At 42.4% G+C, this 26596-nt stretch overlaps 1 protein-coding gene across 2 annotated transcripts in view; it reads right to left on the bottom strand.

Annotated features, from left to right (window-relative positions):
• The window catches only part of LOC126281541 (leucine-rich repeat-containing G-protein coupled receptor 5-like), a 685956-nt gene that overhangs the window by 382385 nt on the left and 276975 nt on the right, over positions 1 to 26596 (bottom strand). For both annotated transcript variants that reach the window (XM_049980596.1, XM_049980597.1), the window contains exon 2: positions 24686 to 24757. In XM_049980596.1, coding sequence (XP_049836553.1) covers positions 24686 to 24757 — 72 coding nt within the window. The remainder of the gene's footprint in view (positions 1 to 24685; positions 24758 to 26596) is intronic.

Genomic DNA, 26596 nt, shown 5'->3' with positions numbered 1-26596 from the left:
AACTAACCTAAGGACATCACACACATCCATGCCCGAGGCAGGATTCGAACCTGCGACCGTAACGGTCGCTCGGCTCCAGACTGTAGCGCCTAGAACCGAATGGCCACTCCAGCCGGCAACTGCATTTCCGTCGTACCTTGACCATGCATTTCACACTAATATTGCCAGTACTCTACGGCCCGCCATGGTAGCCGAGAGCGCTAACGCGTTGCTTCCTGGACTCGGGTACGTGCGCCGCCTCCGGATCGACTCCGCCCGGTGGATTAATGACGACGGCCGGTGTGCCATCCAGCCTGGATGTGGTTTTTAGGCGGTTTTCCACATCCTGGTTGGTCCCCACGTCCCGCCTCAGTTACACGATTCGCAGATATTTCAAACACATGCACACTATTTCATGGTCTATTCTTGACGCAGACAGCTGTCCCGCGGGGTATGAGGTGGCGTGAGGAAGGGCATCCGGCCACCCCTTACAATTAACCATACCAAATCCGTACTTAACCCTGCCGACCCTGCACACAATGCGGGATACATCTACATCTACATGACTACTCTGCAATTCACATTTAAGTGCTTGGCAGAGGGTTCATCGAACCACAATCATACTATCTCTCCACTATTCCACTCCCGAACAGCGAGCGGGAAAAACGAACACCTAAACCTTTCTGTTCGAGCTCTGATTTCTCTTATTTTATTTTGATGATCATTCCTACCTATGTAGGTTGGGCTCAACAAAATATTTTCGCATTCGGAAGAGAAAGTTGGTGACTGAAATTTCGTAAAAAGGTCTCGCCGCGACGAAAAACGTCTATGCTGTAATGACTTCCATCCCAACTCGTGTATCATATCTGCCACACTCTCTCCCCTATAACGTGATAATACGAAACGAGCTGCCCTTTTTTGCACCCTTTCGATGTCCTCCGTCAATCCCATCTGGTAAGGATCCCACACTGCGCAGCAATATTCTAACAGAGGACGAACGAGTGTAGTGTAAGCTGTCTCTTTAGTGGACTTGTTGGACTTGTGTCCTGCCAATGAAACGCAACCCTTGGCTCGCCTTCCCGACAATATTATCTATGTGGTCCTTCCAACTGAAGTTGTTCGTAATTTTAACACCCAGGTACTTAGTTGAATTGACAGCCTTGAGAATTGTACTATTTATCGAGTAATCGAATTCCTACTGATTTCTTTTGGAACTCATGTGGATCATCTCACACTTTTCGTTATTTAGCGTCAACTGCCACCTGACACACCATACAGCAATCTTTTCTAAATCGCTTTGCAAATGATACTGGTCTTCGGATGACCTTACTAGACGGTAAATTACAGCATCATCTGCGAACAATCTAAGAGAACTGCTCAGATTGTCACCCAGGTCATTTATATAGATCAGGAACAGCAGAGGTCCCAGGACGCTTCCCTGGGGAACATCTGTATCACTTCAGTTTTACTCGATGATTTGCCGTCTATTACTACGAACTGTGACCTTCCTGACAGGAAATCACGAATCCAGTCGCACAACTGAGACGATACCCCATAGACCCGCAGCTTGATTAGAAGTCGCTTGTGAGGAACGGTGTCAAAAGCTTTCCGGAAATCTAGAAATACGGAATCAACTTGAGATCCCCTGTCGATAGCGGCCATTACTTCGTGCGAATAAAGAGCTAGCTGCGTTGCACAAGAGCGATGTTTTCTGAAGCCATGCTGATTACGTGTCAATAGGTCGTTCCCTTCGAGGTGATTCATAATGTTTGAATACAGTATATGCTCCAAAACCCTACTGCAAACCGACGTCAATGATATAGGTCTGTAGTTAAATGGATTACCCCTTCTACCCTTCTTGAACACTGGTGCGACCTGCGCAATTTTCCAATCTGTAGGTACAGATCTATCGGTGAGCGAGCGGTTGTATATGAGTGCTAAGTAGGGAGCTATAGTATCAGCGTAATCTGAAAGGAACCTAATCGGTATACAATCTGGACCTGAAGACTTGCCCGTATCAAGCGATTTGAGTTGCTTCGCAACCCCTAAGGTATCTACTTCTAAGAATCTCATGCTAGCAGATGTTCGTGTTTCAAATTCTGGAATATTCCATTCGTCTTCCCTGGTGAAGGAATTTCGGAAAACTGCGTTCAATAACTCCGCTTTAGCGGCACAATTGTCGATAACAGTACCATCGGCACTGCGCAGCGAAGGTATTGACTGCGTCTTGCCGCTTGTGTACTTTACATACGACCAGAATTTCTTCGCGTTTTCTACCAAATTTCGAGACAATGTTTCGTTGTTGAACCTATTAAAGGCATCTCGCATCGAAGTACGTGCCAAATTTCGCGCGTCTGTAAATTTTAGCCAATCTTCGGGATTTCGCGTTCTTCTGAACTTCGCATGCTTTTTCCGTTGCCTCTGCAACAGCGTTCGGACCTTTTTTGTGTACCACGGGGGATCCGTTCCATCTCTTACCAATTTATGAGGTATGAATATCTCAATTGCTGTTGCTACTATATCTTTTAATTTGAGCCACATCTCGTCTACATTCGCATAGTCAGTTCGGAAGGAATGGAAATTGTCTTTTAGGAAGGCTTCTAGTGACACTTTATCTGCTTTTTTAAATAAAATTATTTTGCGTTTGTTTCTGATGGATTTGGAAGAAATGGTATTGAGCCTAGCTACAACGACCTTGTGATCACTAATCCCTGTATCAGTCATGATGCTCTCTATCAGCTCTGGATTGTTTGTGGCTAAGAGGTCAAGTGTGTTTTCGCAACCATTTACAATTAGCGTGGGTTCGTGGACTAACTGCTCAAAATAATTTTCGGAGAAAGCATTTAGGACAATCTCGGAAGACGTTTTCTGCCTACCACCGGTTTTGAAGAAGTATTTTTGCCAACATACCGAGGGTAGGTTGAAGTCCCCACCAACTATAACCGTATGAGTGGGGTATTTATTTGTTACGAGACTCAAACTTTCTCTGAACTGTTCCGCAACTGTATTATCGGAGTCTGTGGGTCGGTAGAAGGAGCCAATTATTAACTTAATTCGGCTGTTAGTATAACCTCCACCCATACCAATTCGCACGGAGTATCTACTTCGACTTCACTACAAGATAAACCACTACTGACAGACACAAACACTCCACCACCAATTCTGCCTAATCTATCTTTCCTGAACACCGTCTGAGACTTCATAAAAATTTCTGCAGAACTTATTTCAGGCTTTAGCCAGCTTTCTGTACCTATAACGATATCAGCTTCTGTGCTTTCTATTAGCGCTTGAAGCTCAGGGACTTTTCCAGCGCAACTACAACAATTTACAACTATAATTCCGACTGTTCCTTGATCCAAGCACGTCCTGTAATTGCCATGCACCCTTTGACATTGCAGCCCACCCCGTACTTTCCCGAGGCCTTCTAACCTAAAAAACCGCCCAGTCCACGCCACACAGCCTCCGCTACCCGTGTAGCCGCCAGCTGAGTGTAGTGAACTCCTGACCTATTCAGCGGAACCCGAAACCCCACCACCCTATGGCGCAAGTCAAGGAATCTGCAGCCAACACGGTCGCAAAACCGTCTGAGCCTCTGATTCAGACCCTCCACCCGGCTCTGCACCAAAGGTCCGCAGTCGGTTCTGTCAACGATGCTGCAGATGGTGAGCTCTGCCTTCATCTCGTAAGCAAGACCGGCAGCCTTCACCAAATCAGATAGCCGCTGGAATCCAGAGAGAATTTCCTCAGATCCAAAGCGACACGCGTCATTAGTGCTGACATGTGCCACCAACTGCAGCTGGCTGCACCCTGTGCTCTTCATGGCATTCGGAAGGACCCTTTCCACATCAGGAATGACTCCTCCCGGAATGCACACTGGATTTCTTCCCCTCCTTAGCCGCCGTATCCCTAAGGGGGCCCATTACGCACCTAACATTGGAGCTCCCAACTACCAGTAAGCCCACCCTCTGTGATTGCCCGGACCTTGAAGGCTGAGAATGATGCTCTGAAACAGGGCAGGCAGCTGCATCTGGCTCAGCGGTAGCTTAAGCCACAAGACACGCCTTGGTGACTAACTAAGTAATCTAAGAACAAAATACGTCCCACGCAGGTCGACCGAGGCGCATAGCCCTGCACGGCGGCCAGCTACGCGTCACTGCCGGCCCACGGGTTTGCCCGGCTCTATCCGTGGGCTCACTTCCTCAGTTGACGTGGCTACACTGCCAGCGCAGCCGGCCGCAGCTCACAGCACTGGGTGGGTTGCGCCGCCTGTCAAATATACATCCCGCGCTGCATACCGAGCTCTACCTCTCTCACAAGGAGAGGTCACGACGCTGCCATCACATATTTACTTCAAAGTTTGTACACCTTTAGTAGGCCGTTAGAACAACATAATGTAGAAGTTGTAAAGTGCACTATCAATTTCGAGAAAATCGCCAGAGAAGTTTTACGCGTCTGTTAAGTAAGTGATTTATCTGTGCGAAGGCACTGGCTGTAAGAACTCATTGTAGTCAAGTGCTTACCGGCACGGTAGCTGAGCGTGTTGGGTCAGAGGATTAGCTGGCGCGTGTAATAAAAGAAATCTGTATGAGTAGATCAACGATGAACTTGATGAACTTCAACGCGTGTCATGGGACGTCCGCAACGAACGATGACGAACAAAATGAGATTAAAGAACAGTGTTTAGCGTTCGCACTTAACAAGAAGGTCGTGGACGAGACAACGGTTCGAATCCCACAAGTACTTACTTTTTTAATCTCAACTTTTTTCATCACTGGTCGCCAAACACGGATGCGACCATCATGAGGCTGTAAACAGAACCTGAATTCATCCGAAAAAATGACGTTTTGCCATTCGTGGACCCAGGTTCGTCGTTGAGTAAACGATCGCGAATGCTTCTGTCTGTGATGCAGCGTCAAGGATAACCGCAGCCATTGTCTCCGAGCTGATAGTCCATGCTGCTGCAAACCTCGTCGAACTGTTGGTGCACATGGTTTTTGTCTTGCAATCGTCCCCATATGTTGACTCAGGGATGGAGACGTGGCTGCACGATCCGTTACAGCCATGCGGATAAGATGCCTGTCATCTCGACTGCTAGTGATACGAGGACGTTGGGATCCATCGCGGCGTTCCATGTTACCCTCCTGAACCCACCGATTCCACATCTGCCAACAGTCATTGGATCTCGACCAACGCGAGCAGCAAAGTCGCGATACGATAAACCGCAATCGCGATGGGCTACAATCCGACCTTTATCAAAGTCGGAAACGTGATGGTACGCATTTCTCCTCCTTACATGAGGAATCACAACAACCTTTCACCAAGCAACGCCGGTCAACTGCTGTTTGTGTATGAGAAATCGGTTGGAAACTTTCCTCATGTCAGCACGTTGTAGGTGTCGCCACCGGCGCCAGCCTTGTGTCAATGCCCTGAAAAGCTAATCATTAGCATATCACAGCATCTTCTTCCTGTCGGCTAAATTTCGCGTCTGTAGCACGTCATCTTCGTGGTGTAGTAATTATAATGGTCAGTAGCGCAGAATGAAACCTATAGAAGTAAATTGTTTCTAGGTTTCAAAGCTGCATCACTGTACATACAACATTTTTTGTCGATCTTCTCAAGAGTCGGAAAATTTTTTCCGTTTTCGTTCCACAAAAAGGCACATTTTGGACCAATTTACAGTTTTTGTTCGATTATATATCTCATCTGTAAGAGTCGGATTGTCGAAGTTTTTAATAGATTACTTCGGTTATCATTTTCCAAACGAAATCATGATAAAGAACTAAAAGTGATACAATGTATAGTCATAAATTATAATTACTGGTATGCGCCTAATCGCCTTCTGCCCGTAAAGAGCGCATTATTTGTGTGTGTCGCCTCAACTTATCATCGATTTTTATGTGCTAGAAGACTGAGGAGATTAATTTGTTTATATACTTCTCTTATATTTTTGTGCTACAATGTTGTAGATACGTGACACCTGATGGTCGAGAAAAGATGTGCCCTGTCAGCTCAGTGAGCTTGCAACGCCCAGCCGACTGCTGAATGGCAGCGTGCGGCAAATGTAACAACTACGATGCAGCTGGCCACTACGAACGTTTGCCAGCGACTGTAAAGAAGAAACACGTATTGTTAAAGAGAGAATTAGAGTAATATGTTTGTTCCCAGAGACTGGTTCTTCACTTGCCCATTTAGAATTTCAGTAGTAGTGTCCGAGTATTGTTCGGGTAGTGAGCCTCGAAAGAGATTTTCTCAAGAGTGTGACGAGATCGGCTCACACGATACGATATGTGAATTAGTCTGCAATAGGGTTAGAACGCAAATGTGTTCAAAGTTCTAAGTCGCTTAAAAATGTATGTTGAGAAGATTATCAGCTTGTGTATAAAATGATTATCTCGCCCATTCTGGTAGGGTATAGACTCGCCAGGTATAGGAAAAATCTCCGATCTATTGAAGTGTGAGATTAGTTTCTCCTGGTTGTGATTAACGGTGCGTTGCGTTGCTTCATAGCCACGCGATGGTAGGCAAACCGTATTTCTATGTTTTTGTGAGATTTTCCATTGGATGGTGTATGTGAAGAGACGTGTTCACGAGAAGTCGTTTAGTAATTTTGTGGTTGAGGATTAAAGCACCCACTAACGGATCGTAGCGTTGCATTGCATTATTGTGGCTGTATAGGTGTACGCAAGCTCTAAGGAGTAGTGACTCAGCGATATTTGGTTAGGATTTACTCTGTGACTTCGACAAGATGGTCGCAATGACGTAAATGACGGAAATCTAGTTGGCTGCACTGAACGTGTAGTGTATATTGAAGAAAACGGTCGTCCCACGTAATTTTTTTTTTTTTTATTGAGAGACAATCGGAAGTTTATCGAGAATGTGATAGCTTTTCTCTTTGGCTCGAAACTACAAATCAAGAACCATTTTGAAGAGGACACGCTGATTCTCTCTCAAAGAAATCATCGAGTGCTGTGTTTTGAGATTCAAATGTTAGGGGATCTCGGAAGTCAACGCCTGAAGTAGATGAGCTTTGTCTGATTATTTGATATTCATACAGCTGAAAAGTGGCCGTGACACTCAGGTTTTTGTTTTATTTTTCTCATTACTTTTACGCTTAGTGGTGTTTTGAGTAAAGAACCAGCGTTCGTAGAATAAAACGCTGCCTTGTACCTGTAAATGACTTAATTGAAGGAAGTAAAGAAAACGTTTTTAAAGTTAAAAAGTCAGTACCCGGCTTGTCCTTTACCCCAAACTGTACAAGAAAAAAAATCAGAGGCTTATTTGAAAGCAGTCTAATATCTGTAATAAATCTTTTCGGAATAAATTAATCCAAACCCCCATAAAGTAAAAGACTGGAATATTGGTGAAATCTAAGTTCAAAGAAAGTAAAGGGAAGAAATAGTATTTTTCAGTGAACGGCTAGTAACGAAAAGAAAAATAAATAATCTTTAGACAAGGAAAGCAAGTTTGCGCGTTAAGGAAAAGTGATTAATTACGAGGTTTGCTCGGAAAGTAAGGAACGTTCGGTCGCGAAATAGAAACCTGAGTGAAAATCAAAACCGTTTTCTTTGCAATTTAGCTACACCTTCCAAGTACTTCTCTACATAGTCGCCTTTCCGACTTAGACATTTGTTGGGGCGTTGTACCAAATTTCCAACACCGTCGTCATAGAAGGCAGCTGCTGTGCTTTCCGATAATTCTCTACACTGGTCTCTAGCGCGTAGCCTGCGCTTAAGTGTTGTCTTCGTATCCAGCGTATCATGTGAACAGGAATGACACTCAGGACGAGCCAATTAGGGCTGTGTTGTTGGTGATCGAACACTTCCCATCGAAAAGGCTGCAGGAGCGTCTTTACTGGCCCTGCAGAGTGCAGCTGAGAATTTCCATGTAGAAGGAAGTGCGTGGCAGATGTGGTAGGTGAGCTGCATTCATTAAGGCGAAGCATCTCAGTGGGCCCTCCTACTTGGCGGGAAACATTGTTGTCCTAGGCACCTTCACTCGCTGACAGTGCGCTCATAACTGAAAGAGCGTCTTGATGTCATCGAAGGGCATACTAGAGACACTGCCTAAAACGTCTGTGAAAAGCCTTGTCGGATTTCCACAGTGGTTTCCATTTCGCGACTGATTGTTCATCACTTTCCTAACAGCCCTGGTATAAATGAAAAGTTATTCCATTTAATCCTGAAAAGATCAGGTTAACGAAATAGTTTGTTATGATGAAATTTCAATAAAGGATATTGTTGCAGCAAGCGCTACTTATAGAGGTTATCGTTGATTGACAACAAGACATAAACAGTATAACATTATATCTTTGCCTCGTGAAAGTATTTTCTGAATTACGTAAAAATTTATGACTTTCGAGTGTATATACAATTAGTCGTTGAAACTTTAATAGAAGAGCAACTACAAGGGACAAGAATAGCATAATTTTTGGAAAACAGAATATTAATGTGGCATTTTCCCCAGAATATATGTTGGGTTGTCTAGTAATCAATAACATTCATAAATGTGAGCAGCTGTAGGAATCAAGTGTACACTGACTGGCGTGTTCTGGATGCGATGCTATTCATGTTGGCAAACTCGACGAAGGCCTGCCCACCCTGATAGGACGTCACAATTACAATTATTGCCCAGGGGAATATTGGAAATTTGTGGTAAGGTCTTACGGGACCAAACTGGTGACGTTATCGGTCCCTAAGCTTACGCACTATTTAATCTAATTTAAACTAACCTCCGCTAAGGACAACACACGCACCCATGCCCGAGGGAGGACTCGAGCCTCCGACGGGGGAGCCGCCAAAGCCGTGACAAGGCGCCTCATACAGCGCGGCTACACCGCGCGCCTTGCACAGGGGTGAAAGAGGAAAATATCTCGATCTACTTGAGGAGACGTGGATATTTTTTAGTAAAACGTCGGCCAGATGTAGACTGCTCAACAAATAGATGACAATGTAAAGCAGTCACTTTTGACAACACTTCGTAACATTTCTGGTGCCGACTACGAAAAATTAGACCCGTCAGCACAGAGGACGGGCAATAAGGTTATATAATTCCCTTTATATCATCCCACTGCAGAAGAACACCACGAGAGAGGAAAATTTGTTTGGAAGGGTTGTATAGAGCTACTCTGTATTTCGGTTTATGTTTGGATAAGAAAAAAACTTCATAACAATAAACTTGAATGCCATATAGGCTTCATCTGAATTGCAGTAAAGTGGTGTTATCATTCTTCAGATTCAAACACCAAGAGCGCGCTAAAGCACTACATGATGTCAAAAATGTTCAAATGAATGTCACATGATCTATGTTTGTGGCATTCAGTTGCCTAATAACGATGCCTAAGAAACCGGATGCCTCATCGTAATCAATTAAATAACATTTTGAAGAAGATTAGGAAGGCGGTTCCTATTTAATCTTATGTCATTTTCTGTAAAGTACTCCTAGAAAATTCAGTTAATGTTATGAAGTGCAATTATCTCACAGGTGAAAGAGATTGATAAAACACCAGCCGATGCCACACATAACATCTCGTTCAATAAAGAATGTCATTGACACGTAACTCAAAAGTATGTCAACATCAGATCAATGTGTACTTAATAAGCTGCAGCGAATACTATCAACACTAATGAGAGAGTGTGTATAAAAGACGAAACTCCAAACTGATACATAGTCCGTGAGAACCTAAGCACTCGCTTGAAAGTTCGTCTCGTGAGTATTTACATAATCGTGCGAGTTCGATACTTCCATTTCCAAAGTGCGTGAAGGCATAGGTGCATTCATTCACCAAATGCATCTGCGTCATAAAACTTCCGCCGCCAACACCCGTCCAGAAACCACAGTTCGCCGATCGAATCACGATTTTGACTATAACAATTACTACTGATAAGATGAAAGTGTTATTGTAATTAATTTATACACTACCTTGCGAAAGCTCTGATAAAAAGATGTACTAAAATCTGATCTTGCGTCAAGGGATAACGCTTACACTAAATCTTTGGTATACCACGAGCTAAAATGTGACGCACACTGCCGCAATGAAACCTAATGCCTTAGCACGTTTAAGAAGTATATTTCCAATGTGTCATCACTGTCCAAGTCGACAAATCGCAGTTTAATTTTACTGAACGAAAGTGATTACGTTAACAAACTTACCGAGTTCCTTAACAGCTCTGAGTTGCAACACTTGAACAAAGATCTGACAGCAGTTCTCACCGAACAAGCAAAAAGTGTGCAAAAGAATACAAAAAGAAGCCAGCAATCGTAGGCCTGTTAACATGCATCCCATTGCTCCTAGATTGCATGTACGTTATGATGGCGTTCTAAAACCACCAGTTGTGTCATCATTCTCTTCACCGTGTCACTTACTAGGAAGAGAAACAAATACACCATCATTTTTTTTTTTCGTCAGTCTACTGACTGGTTTGATGCGGCCCGCCACGAATTCCTTTCCTGTGCTAACCTCTTCATCTCAGAGTAGCACTTGCAACCTACGTCCTCAATTATTTGCTTGAGGTATTCCAATCTTTGCTTTCCTCTACAGTTTTTGCCCTCTACAGTTCCCTCTAGTACCATGGAAGTCATTCCCTCATGTCTTAGCAGATGTCCTATCATCCTGTCCCTTCTCCTTATCAGTGTTTTCCACATATTCCTTTCCTCTCCGATTCTGCATAGAACCTCCTCCTTCCTTACCTTATCAGTCCACCTAATTTTCAACATTCATCTATAGCACCACATCTCAAATGCTTCGATTCTCTTCTGTTCCGGTTTTCCCACAGTCCATGTTTCACTACCATACAATGCTGTACTTCAGACGTACATCCTCAGAAATTTATTCCTCAAATTAAGGCCGGTATTTGATATTAGTAGACTTCTCTTGGGCAGAAATGCCTTTTTTGCCGTAGCGAGTCTGCTTTTGATGTCTTCCTTGCTCCGTCCGTCATTGGTTATTTTACTGCCTAGGTAGCAGAATTCCTTAACTTCATTGACTTCGTGACCATCAATCCTGATGTTAAGTTTCTCTCTGTTCTCATTTCTACTACTTCTCATTACCTTCGTCTTTCTCCGATTTACTCTCAAACCATACCGTGTACTCATTAGACTGTTCATTCCGTTCAGCAGATCATTTAATTCTTCTTCACTTTCATTCAGGATAGCAATGTCATCAGTGAATCGTATCATTGATATCCTTTCACCTTGTATTTTAATTCCACTCCAGAACCTTTCTTTTATTTCCATCATTGCTTCCTCGATGTACAGATTGAAGAGTAGGGGCGAAAGGCTACAGCCTTGTCTTACACCCTTCTTAATACGAGCACTTCGTTCTTGATCGTCCACTCTTATTATTCCCTCTTGGTTTTTGTACTTATTGTATATGACCCGTCTCTCCCTATAGCTTACCCCTACTTTTTTCAGAATCTTGAACAGCTTGCACTATTTTATATTGTCGAACACTTTTTCCAGGTCGACAAATCCTATGAACGTGTCTTGATTTTTCTTTAGCCTTGCTTCCATTATTAGCCGTAACGTCAGAATTGCCTCTTTCGTGCCTTTACTTTTCCTAAAGCCAAACTGATCGTCACCTATCGCATTCTCAATTTTCTTTTCCATTCTTCTGTATATTATTCTTGTAAGCAGCTTCGATGCATGAGCTGTCAAGCTGATTGTGCGATAATTCTCGCACTTGTCAGCTCTTGCCGTCTTCGGAATTGTGTGGATTATGATTTTCCGGAAGTCAGATGGTATGTCGCTCGCCATCACCATCGTAATGAAATGCAAATTTTTAACTCACATTTGGTAGCAAATATTGAAATTGAAGATACGCTGGTCCCACCCGGTTTTAAGCTAGTGTCGTTTGACTACTCTAGCTTATTTACAAATATTCCAACTGATGAGTGTATAAATATAGTAATAGATCTTTTTCACATTTATGAAGTAAATCCTGTAGAATTACTTGATGTAATTGGTACTCAAATATGGTTCCAACAGAATTATTTTCACTTATTATAGACAGTGTGATGATCTAGCAGTGGATATCCCTCATAGGTCTATAGTGTATGAATTTAGAAAACGCTTTCCTACTGAAATACTTTATTATGCAAGAGGATGATACGTTGTGTTCGTGGACTTGTATCACTATATAGTTAGTTAGATTCCTACAACATATGAACTGTCAACGCCATAAAGCTCAGTTCAAGAAGGAACTGGACGGCTCTCCCATACATTTATGAGACCTTAATATATTCATTAGGACAAAGGACACCTATTTCGTATTTGCAGGGAAACAACAGCTACCGATAAGTCCCAGCAAGGTCCTAACACTCACAAAGTTACAAACATGCAGCTTTCCATTCCATGGCATATTGCCTTGTAACAGTTATCTGTTTTATCTGCCATGAAACGAATCGATTTCAGTAAAGGCTATAGCAGTGACTTGATTGATAATAACCTACAAAAAATTAAAATGCCTAAATGTGCACCATTTCTGCATGATGGACAACAGGACTTGGTAGGTCGCTAGAAAGAGTTGGCACGAAATTCCCAAAAAATCTGGTGAGGTGGACGATGAGCTCTGACGCCACGATCAATCACGTCCCAGATGTGTTCGATCAGGCTCACCTCTGACAAGTTGTGGGGCCAGCAAATCAATTGGAACTGGCCAGTGTGTTCCTCTAACCACTCCGTCACACTCCTGGCCTTGTGACATTGCCCATTATCTTGTGTAAAATGCCACTGCCGTCAAGAAACATGATACGGCTTGGCCATCATGAGGCCTTGCACTAGCTCCACTGGATCCATGGATGCCCACGTGAATGTTCTGCACAGCATAACGGAGCCGCCGCCAGCTTGTCTTCATCCCATAGAACAGATGTCAAGGAGCCGTCCCCCTGGAAGATGAGGGATTCGCGCCCTTCTATCGTCGTAATAAAAAAAGATATCAAGATTCATCGGACCATGCAATACAAAGCCACCGTGCCAATGTCTAGTGCCGATGGTCACGTGCTCATTTCAGTTGTAACTGCGGATGTTGTGGTGTTAACATTGGCACATGCATAGACTGTCGGCTGCAGAGGCCCATCGTTAGGAGTGTTCGGTGCGCTGTGTGTTCAGACACATTTGTATTCTGCCCATCATTAAATTCAACATCCGACATCCGTAATGAGGGTAGCTCCCAGCCCCATAACATCTGGATGTGGTTTCACCTTGGTTTCGCCATGCGTTGAAGACACTCACCATAGCACTTCTCGAACACGTGACAAGTTGTGCAGTTCCCAAAATGCTCATGCCAATCCTCTGGGTGATCACAATATGCCCTTGGTCAAACTCAGATAGACCACGCGCCATTCCTATTCTATACACGGACTGCAGGCTCACTGATACCCCCATGCACGGTGCACGTGTCTGAATAGGTGTCAGTCGTCGCCAATTGACGCTGCCATTGCCTGGACATGCACAAGTGTGGAAATTAGATCACTGAAACATGAAAAGCTAGAGATTAGGAAAGACAGGTGCAACATTTGTTGAATAATCTTGTGATAACAAAACACCTGTGCGACGTAGACTACGACGTTTTACGTACCATTAAAAGAAGTGGGTTTAAAGAAAATATTTGGAACCAATAAATGTCTGACAGAGAAAGTCAGCTTAATTCCAAATAACCAGACCAATTTTCTTATCCCCTTTTAAATTAAGTACAAATTATGTAAGTTTTAGATACGATAATACTTGAAATTGATTTTTATCTCTTGTGGAAAGTAACGAGTTCCAAAGGACGTAAAGAGTTATAATGTTCATTTCTTGTTCAATGTTTAGGATTTCTGCTTTTGATAAAACATTAAGCTATTTCTCTCAAACGTTCTGTATTTTATCATTTTTTATATCTTCTGCTGTTGTATAAGTGATATTAGTAATAGCATACATTTTATCACTAATTACAACATTCAAGTGTCACCTGATGATATCTAAGAAGCCAAATCCTGGTTCATGATAAAATAAATTATATTTTGCATTTGCATGTTACCAGGCACTACTTTCCTGTCATATCATATACACATATAAAAATGTAGGCATATATATATATATATATATATATATATATATATATATATATATATTGTTGTACAGTATTGTATTGTATGTTAACTGGGGACCTAGAAACGACAGAGAGGCTCTGTCCCCGCCGCAGCCATAGTGGTCCACAACCCCACGACGACTACCACAGTCCACTTCGCTCCAACGCCACACCACACCGAACCCAGGGGTTATTGTACGGTTCGGCCCCAGGAGGATAAGATGAACACAGAGAGGTGGAGGAGAAGATGGATGAAGGAGATGGATAAAGAGAGGGGAGGAGGAGATGGTGTGAGAGAGGGGAAGAGGAGGTTGGCAGGGATAGGAAGGAGGAGAAAGTGATGGATAGAGCTAGGAGGAAGAGAGAGAGATGGAGACATATATATATATATATATATATATATATATATATATATATATATATATATATATATATATATATATATATATATGCCTACATTTTTATATGTGTATGTGATAGGAAACATGTGCCTGGTAACATGCAAATACATAACATAATTTATTTTACCAGGAACAGGATTTGACTTCATATATATCATCAGGTTACACTTGAATGTTGAACTAGTGGTAAGAACCACCTAGTTCTCATGGGAGTGAGAGTGGGAGAGAGAAGAGTTGGTAGCCCCTGATACCTAGGAAACCCTGCACAACAGGTGTGTTGAGCAAATAGTGTTGGAAGGCAGTTCAGGGGCTATATATGTGGATGGGCATAACTGGATAGAAAGAGATGGATAGTGAGAAAGGAGAGGACAAGGTGGACAGAGGAAGAGAGGAGTTAATGGACAAATCGAGGGGGGTGGGGGAGAGGAGGACAGATATGGAAGGATAAGATGAACAGAAAGAGGTGATGAAGGAGATGAATAGGGTGATGGAAAGGAGGAGGTCGATAGAGAGAGGGGAAGGAGGAGATGGAAGCAAGATATGTGCTGTAAATATACGCAGGCGAGGCTGTGGCTGAAACGCTAGTTTATTCTTTTAAAATCAGATCATTAGATGGAAGAGCCATTCTGAGAGTTTCTTTGCTAGCCTGGGTGTGCAGTACTGTGCAAGGCCCGCCCGGTTAGCATTGCGCTCTAACACACGGCTTTCGGGGCAGGAAGGAGCGCCTGGCGCCTGGTCTCCGGCACAAATCCGCCCGGTGGATTTGTGCCAAGGTCCGGTGAACCAGCCAGTTTGTGGATGGTTGTTAAGCGGTTTTCCATCTGCCTCGGCGAATGCGGGCTGGTTCCCCTCAGCTGGTTCCGCCTCAGCTACATTATGTCGGCGATTCCTGAGCAAACAAGTTCTCCACGTGTGCGTTCACCACCATTATTCTACCTCGCAAACACAGGGGTACACGTCTGGTGTGAGACGTTCCCTGGGGCGTCCACCGGGGGCCGAACCGTACAATAACCCCTGAGTTCGGTGGGGGCGGCGGAGGGGTGAAGTGGACTGCGGCAGTCGTCGTGGGGTTGTGGACCACTGCGGCTGCGGCGGGGACGGAGCCTCTCCGTCGTTTCTAGGCCCCAGTTAACATACAACACAATACAATACTGTACAACAAACGCTGCGAAGTTTTTGAAAAGATGGTATTTCCCCGTATTGTACATAATACCGCAGAAATTCCTATTTAATAACACGTTTACCTACATAATCAATGAACTATTCAGTGACCTTACTTATTCTGATATGGGGCAAATACTTCAGTCCTACTAGGCAAAGCGTCCTTTCTTCCGTGATTTGCACACCACTGACGTCATAGTTTCCAGTGAAGGTATTTTCCGCGATCACTTTCTATGATGATCTATCGCAATAACACTGCAAGATAACAGCGCATGCTACTTTGAATTGGAAGTTGACTGTACCTAGTCGCTCGATAAAGCTAGTTCCCGCTACAGCTAGGTAACCAGTTAGTATTATCAAGAAAAAGTAAGGCCTCTGAGCAAAACAACAACAGCAGCAGCAACAACAGTAACAACAACACCAACAACAAAAAAGACCATTGGGCGCCAGTCGCTGGCTTTTCCCACTTTCCACTTCACTTTACACTTTTTCCTACGAGCAGCGTTTGCAAAACAATAATGTGGATCTAGTTTATAGATCATCACTTAGTTTTAGATCAATGTGATAATTTAGAATGTCACATTTACGTAAAGAAATGACTCATGATGAGTAAAATATACGTAAATGACATCGCAATGTGTTAAATCAGTACATAACATGTTATATGGCTGGTAAGAGAGTTAAACAGTTTATTCGCAACAGTCACGGTACGTGCAGTTAGCGATTGAGAGCATAGTTAACTGCAGAATTTAAGTGTCTCATGTTGACACTTAGATAAACGTTGAACTAGCCACAATTTTTAAGAGATTTCGTACTTGCATAGATAATAGTAGCTGATGTCACAAAACAAACCGACAAGCAACACACTGTGACAATGAATTAAAATGTCTTACAAGCAGTTTAGTATGTTGCTCAAAATAACGTGCATAAAATTATAAAATATAAATCATATACAATTAATCCTTAAATCTGTGATCATATCATCAGACAAACTAACGGAGGCCTCCCTTAAAGGAAAACAAAATAACAAGCGACGCATACCGGTTCGCTACGAACATCGCAGAGCTTACTGGTCTCTCGCTGTGGGCTATCATTTAACGGAATCTGACGCACACGCAGTGGGCTGCAAAATCCAGACATGACACTGCTTATTCGCGTAGGCGACCTATCATTTGCTTACGAGCAGCACACCGGCAAATCAAAAGAGAGAACGAAGATGACGGCGTAGTGCTGTTATTTGGACGGTCCGCCGCTATATAAATGGAAATACGCTATAGATCAATGTCAGACGTCTCGATTATCTGCAACGGCGTGTAACGCCTCCCATTGTCATTCCCAAAATATAAGTTTGGATGCAATCACGTACTTACAAATTGCCTGCCGTACATAAATCAGGACGCGTACGTTATTAACGTCAGTTCTGGTGTATGGATGGAGGGAGGGAGGGGAGTTTATCCAGATGCCGCCTGTTTCCACTTTGATATCACAGCAGTTCACATCTCTCTCAGAGCACGTGGTCCCATAATGCGACGGTGCAGGAGGCGAAACTATTGAGCGCTGCAGTTGAGTCAACAAAATTTGCAAGAACATCAACGGCACTAAGACATTCACTTTCATAGTATTAGCAGCTGCAGCTAGACCGCTTCGTATGGTCGGCTTTCTTTAGGGTTCCGTACCTTACTCGGTAGAAAGGCGACACTTCTAGGAACACTTACAGTCTGCTACCTGCCCGTCTGTTATGACTCCTGTTTCTCAGGAACGAGGACAGGTACCAAGTTGAAACTTAGGTCAAGAACTACGGTCTCTTGGCGGTGGAAAAAATTTAACCTTCTAAATCAACACAATCGAAAGATAGGGCGACTTATATCAAATATTTTGATATTTGCAAACTCAATGAGAACCTAGAGGGTACTTCCCATTGAGGTAGAATCATAAAATTTTGCAAGAATCAGAGTTTCACAATACAAATAAAAATATCCGAAATTGTTAATTTCTAAATATATCGCAAAAAAATACATTTTTGCCATTTGCTATACATCTACCTATTCGTCTGTTAAGACCCTTTTTCTGAGGTAAGGGTAGATGTATCAAGTTGAAATTCACATCAAATACAAAGGTCTATGCTCCCTTGGCAGGGTAAATATAAGTTACGTCAATGCAATCGAAAGACACGAGCATTTATGTTACATATTTTGATACTTGCAAACTTACCTAAACCTATGGACCAACTATCTGCACAGAGTGTGACTAAATCCACTTTGCAAACTTTGAGGACATATTCCTTACACAAAAACGAGTTCATCTTCGATACAGTGAAACACTTCTCTATTATTGCAAGTTCTTTGCCTTCCATATTTTTTTATCAGATAGTATGGACCAAAACAAGAAAAAAAATATTCAGTAAACACGGTCTGTCAAATGCATGCCTTAAGGCACAACCAGATTATTTTAATACGTCCTGTATCGAACTTGATTTATTTATAATCTTTATTTCCTGCACGCAGCGGACAAGGCTGTTTGTGTAACTTATCGCTCCATTGTAGACCTCTGGCTATTTCAGCCATGTCCCAGGGGAAAGGATAGAGCTAGGGTGTTTTCAAATGGCGTTATTTGGAAGATGGATTCCAGTCGTGTGATTCCCCTTACAACCAAATGAAACGACCTAAAAAGGGGGATCGAAGCTATTCGTCATATGTTTGAAATGTAAAATACATGAACGCCTAGTGAGTGTGAGGAGGTGGGGGGGCAGGAGGTATTTTTTACCGTGTGTAACAGAAAGAAGTTGATGAATCTTTCAACGTGTGTGCAGACTATCTCTGAGCTGTCCAACCGGCTGTGTATCGAAGACTGTTCTTGCCTATTACATCACTACTTCCCAGTCAGAAAAGTACCCACAACGTCCAGATCCGCTATAACTAATCCTCCTTGCACACAATGAAAGATTCAGGAAATTGGCACACACAGTGGGTGATAGTCTAGGTAAATCACTGCATCGAGATGTAACTGCTTTTATATATGTTCGGTCATAACAGCTCGTCAGTGTGCCTTGAGCAGTCAGCAGCACATTTCACTTCCGTACTTTTATTACTACAGAAATAATCACTGTACGCTTAGTCGATGGAAGCACCAAATACAAATCGATGTGAACATGGACTGCTCAAAAACGAGGCGCTAACTGTTAAAACTACTGTATTGTACTGTATTGTATTGTATGGAAACCGGGTGCCTAGAAACGACGGAGAGGCTCCGTCCCCGCCGCAGCCGCAGTGGTCCACAACCCCACGAAGACTACCGCAGTCCACTTCACCCCTTCGCCGCGCCACACCGAACCACTCTTTCATGGTTACTGTGCAGTTTGGTTCCCGGTGGAACCCCCCAGGGAACGTCTCACACCAGACGAGTTTAACCCCTATGTTTGCGTGGTAGAGTAATGGTAGTGTACGCGTACGTGGAGAACTTGTTTGTGGAGCAATCGCCGACATAGTGTAGCTGCGGCGGAATGAGGGGAGCTGAACTAGCCCGCATTCGCCAAGGCAGATGGAACACCGCCCAAAAACCATCCACAGACGCCGGCTCACCGAACCTCGACACAAGCCCGCCGGGCGGATTCGTGCTGGGGACCAGGAGCTCCTTGCAGACCGCACGGCTAACCTGGCGGGCTAAAGTACTGTCTTACTTCGGTCTAACAACCAGAACACTCAGTCACTTACAATGGCATGTGCCGTTCGACATGGAGTCCAAAATGTGAACGAACACCGGCCCTAAGTAAATTGACTGCGGAGGAACTGCTCAGGCCCTAAATTCCAAATATCTCCGCAGTGTTGCGGAATACGAGCATGGCTCAAGGTCCATAGAGATTCATTAGAAAGTTTACGGCGAATGTCTTGCATAAGCGTTGGCAGCGCTTGAAGTGCATTTTTATCTAACGCCCTCATCTCCACAAATTCTAGGAGTGGGCCATACAAACTGACGACGAGACAATTCAAAAAAATGGTTCACATGGTTCTGAGTACTATGGGACTTAACTTATGAGGTCATCAGTCTCCTAGAACTTAGAACTACTTAACACTAACTAACCTAAGGACATCACACACATCCATGCCCGAGGCAGGATTCGAACCTGTGACCGTAGCGGTCACGTGGCTCCGGACTGAAGCGTTTAGGACCGCTCGGCCACTCGGCTGGCCCGAGACAATTGCATCAACAGTCTGAAGATGGGGCAGGTAACAGTCAAGTTAATTCCGAATTACAGTTTCGTGCATGTGCCGTCACAAAAAAAAGTCGCTGAAACTTTATACACAAAACAAGTTTCCATTGTTCTTTGAACTACCTTGAGTATTTTTCCCGCTGACCTAAGTCAAAACTAATGGTAGTGTGCACTAATTGTAAACTTGCCTTACGTTTGTTTCTCGTATTATCATTGATTTTGAGTCCTACTTTCAAATTCTATATATCTTCCGCCATTCGTTGTTGCAGTTGATTTGCAATAAACAGAAACTGTATCATATCATAGGCAAAACGAGGAAAATTAAGATGTGTTCCTCTAAGGCTTATTCCTTCCTCATTTTCCAGTTAAACAACTGAAAATATTCTCTAAACCGCTAGCAATGGTGGTGCGGGTGGAACTGCTCCGCTAGAACCCTCTTACAATCCTAAATTTCTTACTCTTATGATGTGTCCTGATACTTAATTTATCATCACCCTGATGTCTCATGGAATTTGTAACAACTGTTACATCACAGGTTGCATACAGGTATACTGAGTGAAGAACAATTGGGTTTACTACGAGCAAGATCGACAGCTGTGAAGCAACAGGTTGAATACATTCAGAACTCAACGGAAAGACTCATTTCTTATTTGTTTCTTTCAAGAAAGCCTTCGACAAAGTACACAGGGAAAACTGCGGAATAATTAAGAGAAGTATGTACCCATTAAATTTAATGAGCACCTTAATGAGACTGTGCAAAACACGGCAATCATGTTATACTTAAATTAGAAATGGCAGCACCTTTCATAACTACAAGGAAGCTCAAAGAAGGATACACCATTTTGCCCTTAATTTTTAACACACATGACGATTTACTGCGTAAATAGAAAGCATTTTCATACAGTTATTAGAACAGAGAAAGAGTTGATCTTAAGTATGTTTAATATGCACATGGTCTCTCAGTTATAACAGATAAAGGTACTGACATACAAAAAGGCATTTACCTTCTAAGCAAAATAGCCAAGACTTTAATGTGACCATGTTCACAACTGAAGCTAAAACAGTGGCTTTTGTGGGAAGAGATCCCGTTAGAAAAAAAGCAGTTGTCAACAATACAGTACTGGAACAGGTCAGCCGTTTTGATTACCTGTTATGTGATACCGCATACGAGTATCACAAAGATATAGAATAATGAGATACATATGTGGAAAATACACAGGCACTTCAGAAACAGGACTCAAAAAAGAACACGAATGAATTTTTATATTCAATTCTACTGCGGAAGTGAGTTGTGTGTCACTTAAAGAGACAAGAAAGTAAGATTCAGGCATACGAAATCAAATTTCTTAAGATACCAGACGATATTGTCCATAAACTGCGATATTAGGATGTAGTTCAACATATTTAATTTGAGGAACAAAACTGGAGACAACAGAAGAAAATGGAGCGGACATCTCGACAGTATTAACTTCTCCAGAATACCAGAAAAAACCAGAAGTGATCCGGTAGGCCGAGGAATTCCGGAAAGGCCAAGAAGCGAAGGCAGACTCCAAATGCTTTAAGTCCACAAGAAGAGAGGAATCTGAATAAACTGAATCAATGCTTGTTTCTTTTTGTGTTCTACCACGTATTTTCTACAATCGCCTATTTATCTCGTGAACCGGTTTTTGATCTAAATAACCATCTGCAGATACCAGCTAGTCTTTATTATTTAATTTCCCCAGAAATTACAAAAAATTATAAACAATGAAAAGCTGTTGCAGTACTTTAACTAAAGATGTGAACAGCTCTTTGCTCTCATAAGACAACCGGATTACCAATATAACCAGCGTCTGACAATTCCACCAACTGTGTAAAGAAAGAGTATACATAAATCTCGAATCGTTTGGCTGTCCAATTTGATCACGGAGCGCAGTTTCCTCAGGAATTCGAAAGCTGCGCATCCGGATTCTCTGTGAATTTTAGAGCGACTGCCCGAATCAGAAGGCAGTGAACCTCAGTGCTCAGCCATACCCCTCCCCCATTAAAATAAGATGCTACAACATGCCCGTCCGATATTCTCGTACTGTAGTCGCTGAAAAATCGCACTGTGGCGTTTCAATACCCTGACGAACACCAGACTCTCCAGATCTCAAATGTATTGACCATGTAGTGGGCTGTCCGAAACGAACATATGGTGAATAAGTACAACGCACGATATTATTCAGATTTAAGACTTTGATGTTGAAAGCCATACCGGATAACTAGCTCTTGCATCTCGCTACGCACTTAATAATACTTAAGGATGATTTGCAACAGACTTTCCTGTTCACAGGCAACTACTTTTTGCAACTCGCTACACAATAATACTTAGGGGTCAAATGATTTATTATAACACATCTCCCTGTTCCATAGACGAATTTTTAGATGCAAAGTATTAACACAACAAAAGAAAAATTTGGAGTAGGTATTAAAATTCATGGAGACGAAGTAAAAACTTTGAGGTTCGCCGATGACATTGTAATTCTGTCAGAGACGGCAAAGGACTTGGAAGAGCAGTTGAACGGAATGGACAGTGTCTTGAAAGGAGGATATAAGATGAACATTAACAAAAGCAAAACGAGGATAATGGAATGTAGTCAAATTAAATCGGGTGATGCTGAGGGAATTAGATTAGGAAATGAGACACTTAAAGTAGTAAAGGAGTTTTGCTATTTAGGAAGTAAAATAACTGATGATGGTCGAAGTAGAGAGGATATAAAATGTAGACTGGCAATGGCAAGGAAAGCGTTTCTGAAGAAGAGAAATTTGTTAACATCGAATATAGATTTATGTATCAGGAAGTCGTTTCTGAAAGTATTTGTTTGGAGTGTAGCCATGTATGGAAGTGAAACATGGACGATAACTAGTTTGGACAAGAAGAGAATAGAAGCTTTCGAAATGTGGTGCTACAGAAGAATGCTGAAGATTAGATGGGTAGATCACGTAACTAATGAGGAGGTATTGAATAGGATTGGGGAGAAGAGAAGTTTGTGGCACCACTTGACTACAAGAAGGGATCGGTTGGTAGGACATGTTTTGAGGCATCAAGGGATCACAAATTTAGCATTGGAGGGCAGCGTGGAGGGTAAAAATCGTAGCGGGAGACCGAGAGATGAGTACACTAAGCAGATTCAGAAGGATGTAGGTTGCAGTAGGTACTGGGAGATGAAGCAGCTTGCACAGGATAGAGTAGTATGGAGAGCTGCATCAAACCAGTCTCAGGACTGAAGACCACAACAACAACAACAAGTATTAACACATGTGGTGCTAAATGCCTGCACGTTCACAACTGCTGTTGCGTCTATTGCTGAATATTAGTCATCAGTTGAACGCATGTTTTTCTAACAAGTTTGATGACTTGATCGCTGGCAGGTGTGGCCTAGCGGTTCTAGGCGCTTCAGTCTGGAACCGCGCGACCGCTACGGTCGCAGGTTCGAATCCTCCCTCGAGCATGGATATGTGTGATGTCCTTAGGTTAGTTAGGTTTAAGTAGTTCTACGTGACTAATGACCTCAGATGTTAAGTCCCATAGTGCTCAAAGCCGTTTGAACTATGACTTGACAATTTTGAGTGACAAATGAATAAATATACGTTTTAAAAATCGAAAGTCCTTCTTCTTGCTGCAATATAGTATTTATTTATGCTGCAGACGCGTTTCAGCTTTCACAGTGAAGTATCTTCAATGTACTTCTTTCTGAAATAATGTTGTTTTGTTTTTTACATGAGATAACACAGATTTAGGATGCTAGAACGCTTATGATGTAAACAACAGATTATTCACTTTAATAGAGAAAACAGAAGAACGACATCCCCCCCACTCTTCCCTCATAAAATCCAAATCACCTCTAAACCAAAACTCCAATTATTTTTACTTATAGACCTCCTATCCTTTACTCATTCCCTGACAATTATTGCATATACATTCAATATTCTGCCACTCACTTCACCAGTACCCAAAATCTCACTCTCACATTGCCCACATTAAAAACAGTTACACGCATTTGCATGCATATATGCTGGTCTTTAACTTTCTCGTGAGTGGGGGAGGTGAGAAATTTTTTCGAAATTTGTGGTAAGTTCCAATGGGACCAAACTGCTGAGGTCATCGGTCCCTAGGCTTACACAATAGTTAATTCAACTTAAACTAACTTACGCTAAGGACAACATATACACACACATGCCCGAGGGAGGACTCGAACATCCGACGAGCGGAGCCGCGCGAACCGTGGCAAGGGGCCCGAGACCGCGAGGCGGGGAGGTGGGTTTTATGACTTATATATACAAGATAATAGATACTTAAGTATTACGACACATGCCGTCACAGTTCTCGTATTACAAATCCGAATTTCTTTCCACATCAGTGGTGAACACCGAGTGTTTCACATTTTGGAGACAGGAAAACCATAAAGTATCGATGCGAATATTTGCTGAATTTTCGTAAGTGAAATGGAACTTCAGTTTTCAACTAATGATCAACTGAGAGAAAAATGCTGATTTTAGCAGGGCAGGCCAGTGACTGCAAGAAGTATTTTATTGATGTAAAAATTTTATTGTGAATTGTTTTGGGATTTGTAACTATCAAATATAAAAAGTATTATTTCGTAGATAAAGCCACTGCAGATGCCTTTAAAACAATAAGGAAGAACGTATCTGAAATGTAAATAAGTATCATACTTCAGATGGATACGACGTTTGCATTTTTGATACTAACATGTTTCGCTATCCTTTACAATGTGAATTGTGTCTCTTATGTACGGGAATTTATCACAAGTGCAACCTATGGAACAGGATACTTATTAAGAGCATCACAGTCGCTCATGTCGACAGGATTAACGTGAATAAAGTACTTACAGCTCCTCTAGGTGTGGCAGCTGCGACAAGAACTGCCGGCTTAGCCTCGTGAGGTTGTTGCCCGCCAGATCCCTGAAAGGAGGAAACGTAAAAAATTAAACTCTGTCTAGAAGCGCTTCAGTAGCACGGGACACTGTCGACAATGTAAAAGTTTAAAACAGTCCAACCAAAACAGTGCAGCAACAAAAAGAAGTAGCTCCTTGTGCTTTCTGTGTCTCACGCCTGTTGGCTCTGTAAAAGTATTAACGTACAAAAACATCCGCGCGAAAAGCTCTTGCTAATTCATAAATTGTTCTTTTTCGCTTTCTTTTTCAGACAATAACACTAAATGTAACGGAAAAGGTATGCATGTGAAGTCTGCTGAAAGCCGAGTTCGTTCCAGAATGGCTCCCACCGTCTGGTTGAGATTGTTGGAGGCTATTGGAATAAACAAGAAACAGCGTGTGCCTTTTTCTCCTGGTATTGTAATTGTTTTTTGTGATAAAGACAGAATGACGGCTCCGATGTTCCAGTGCTTTGAGGTCTTTGTTCTTTCATGTATAAGAACTTCTAAACACAATATAAATCTAATACAAAAAAGGAACTGTGTATGGTATGTGCGTAATCTGCAACATCCTACAAAACTCTTGGGTGTTTATAGGTCATAATTTTATAAAGTCTATTTATATATAAATCAAAAATAAAACTATCGTGTGTCTAATATCCTTTCCAGTTTGAATACATCTACATCCACGTGATTACCCCTATTCACAATTACGTGCCTGGCAGAGGGATCAATGAACCACCTTCAAGCTGTCTCTCTAACGTTCCATTCTCGAACGGCGCGCGGGAAAAACGAGCACTTAAATTTTTCTGTGCGAGCCCTTATTTCTCTTATTTTATCGTGCTGATCGTTTCTCCCTATGTAGGTTGGTACCAACAGAATGTTTCCCTTGTCGGAGGAGAAAACTGGTGATTGAAATTTAATGAGAAGATCCTGTCGCAACAAAAAACGCCTTTCTTTTAATGATTGCCACTCCAATTCACGTATCATGTCGGTGGCTCTATCTCCACTATTTCGCTATGATACAAAACAAGCCGCCCTTCTTTGAACTTTTTCAATATGATGCGCCAGTCCCCCCTGATACGGATCCCACACCGCACAGCAGTACTCCAGAGTAGGGCGGACAAATGTACTGTAAGCAGTCACATTATTAGATCTGTTGCATCTTCTGCCAACGAATCGCAGTTTTTGGTTTGCACTACCCACAACACTATCTATGTGATCGTTCCAATTTATTTGTAATTGTAATCCATAAATATTTAGTTGGATTCACAGCTTTCAGATTTGTGTGACTCATCGCTTAATCGAAATTTAGCGGATTTCTTTTAGTACTCATGTGAATAACTTCACACTATTCTTTATTCAGAGTCAATTGCCACTTTTCGCTCCAACAAAATATCTTATCTAAATCATTTTTCAATTCAATTCTTTTTGGTCATCTGACTACTTTACAAGACAGTAAATGACAGCATCATCTTCAAATAATCTAAGGTTACTCAGATTGTCTCCTATGTCGAACAATAGAGGGCCTATAACACTACCTTGAGGAACCGGCGGATATTACTTCTGTTTAACTCGATGACTTTCCGTCTGTTACTTCGAACTGTGATCTTTCTGACAGGAAACCACGAATCCAGTCGCACAACTCAAGCGATATTCCATAGGCACACAGTTTGGTTAGAAGACGCTTGTGAAGAACGGTGTCGAAAGCCTTCTGAAAATCTAAAAATATGGAGTCAATTTGACATCCCCTGTCGATAGCATTACTTAATGAGTATGAAGAGCTACTTGTGTTCTGCAAGAACGATATTTCCTGAATCTGTGCTGACTATGTGTCAGTAAATCGTTTTCTTCGAGGCACTTCATAA

Source organism: Schistocerca gregaria, chromosome 7 (genome assembly GCF_023897955.1).
Source record: "Schistocerca gregaria isolate iqSchGreg1 chromosome 7, iqSchGreg1.2, whole genome shotgun sequence".
NCBI classification, from domain to species: domain Eukaryota; kingdom Metazoa; phylum Arthropoda; class Insecta; order Orthoptera; family Acrididae; genus Schistocerca; species Schistocerca gregaria.
The sequence above is the reverse complement of the archived record's forward strand: the minus strand, read 5'-3'. Positions and strand labels throughout refer to the sequence as shown.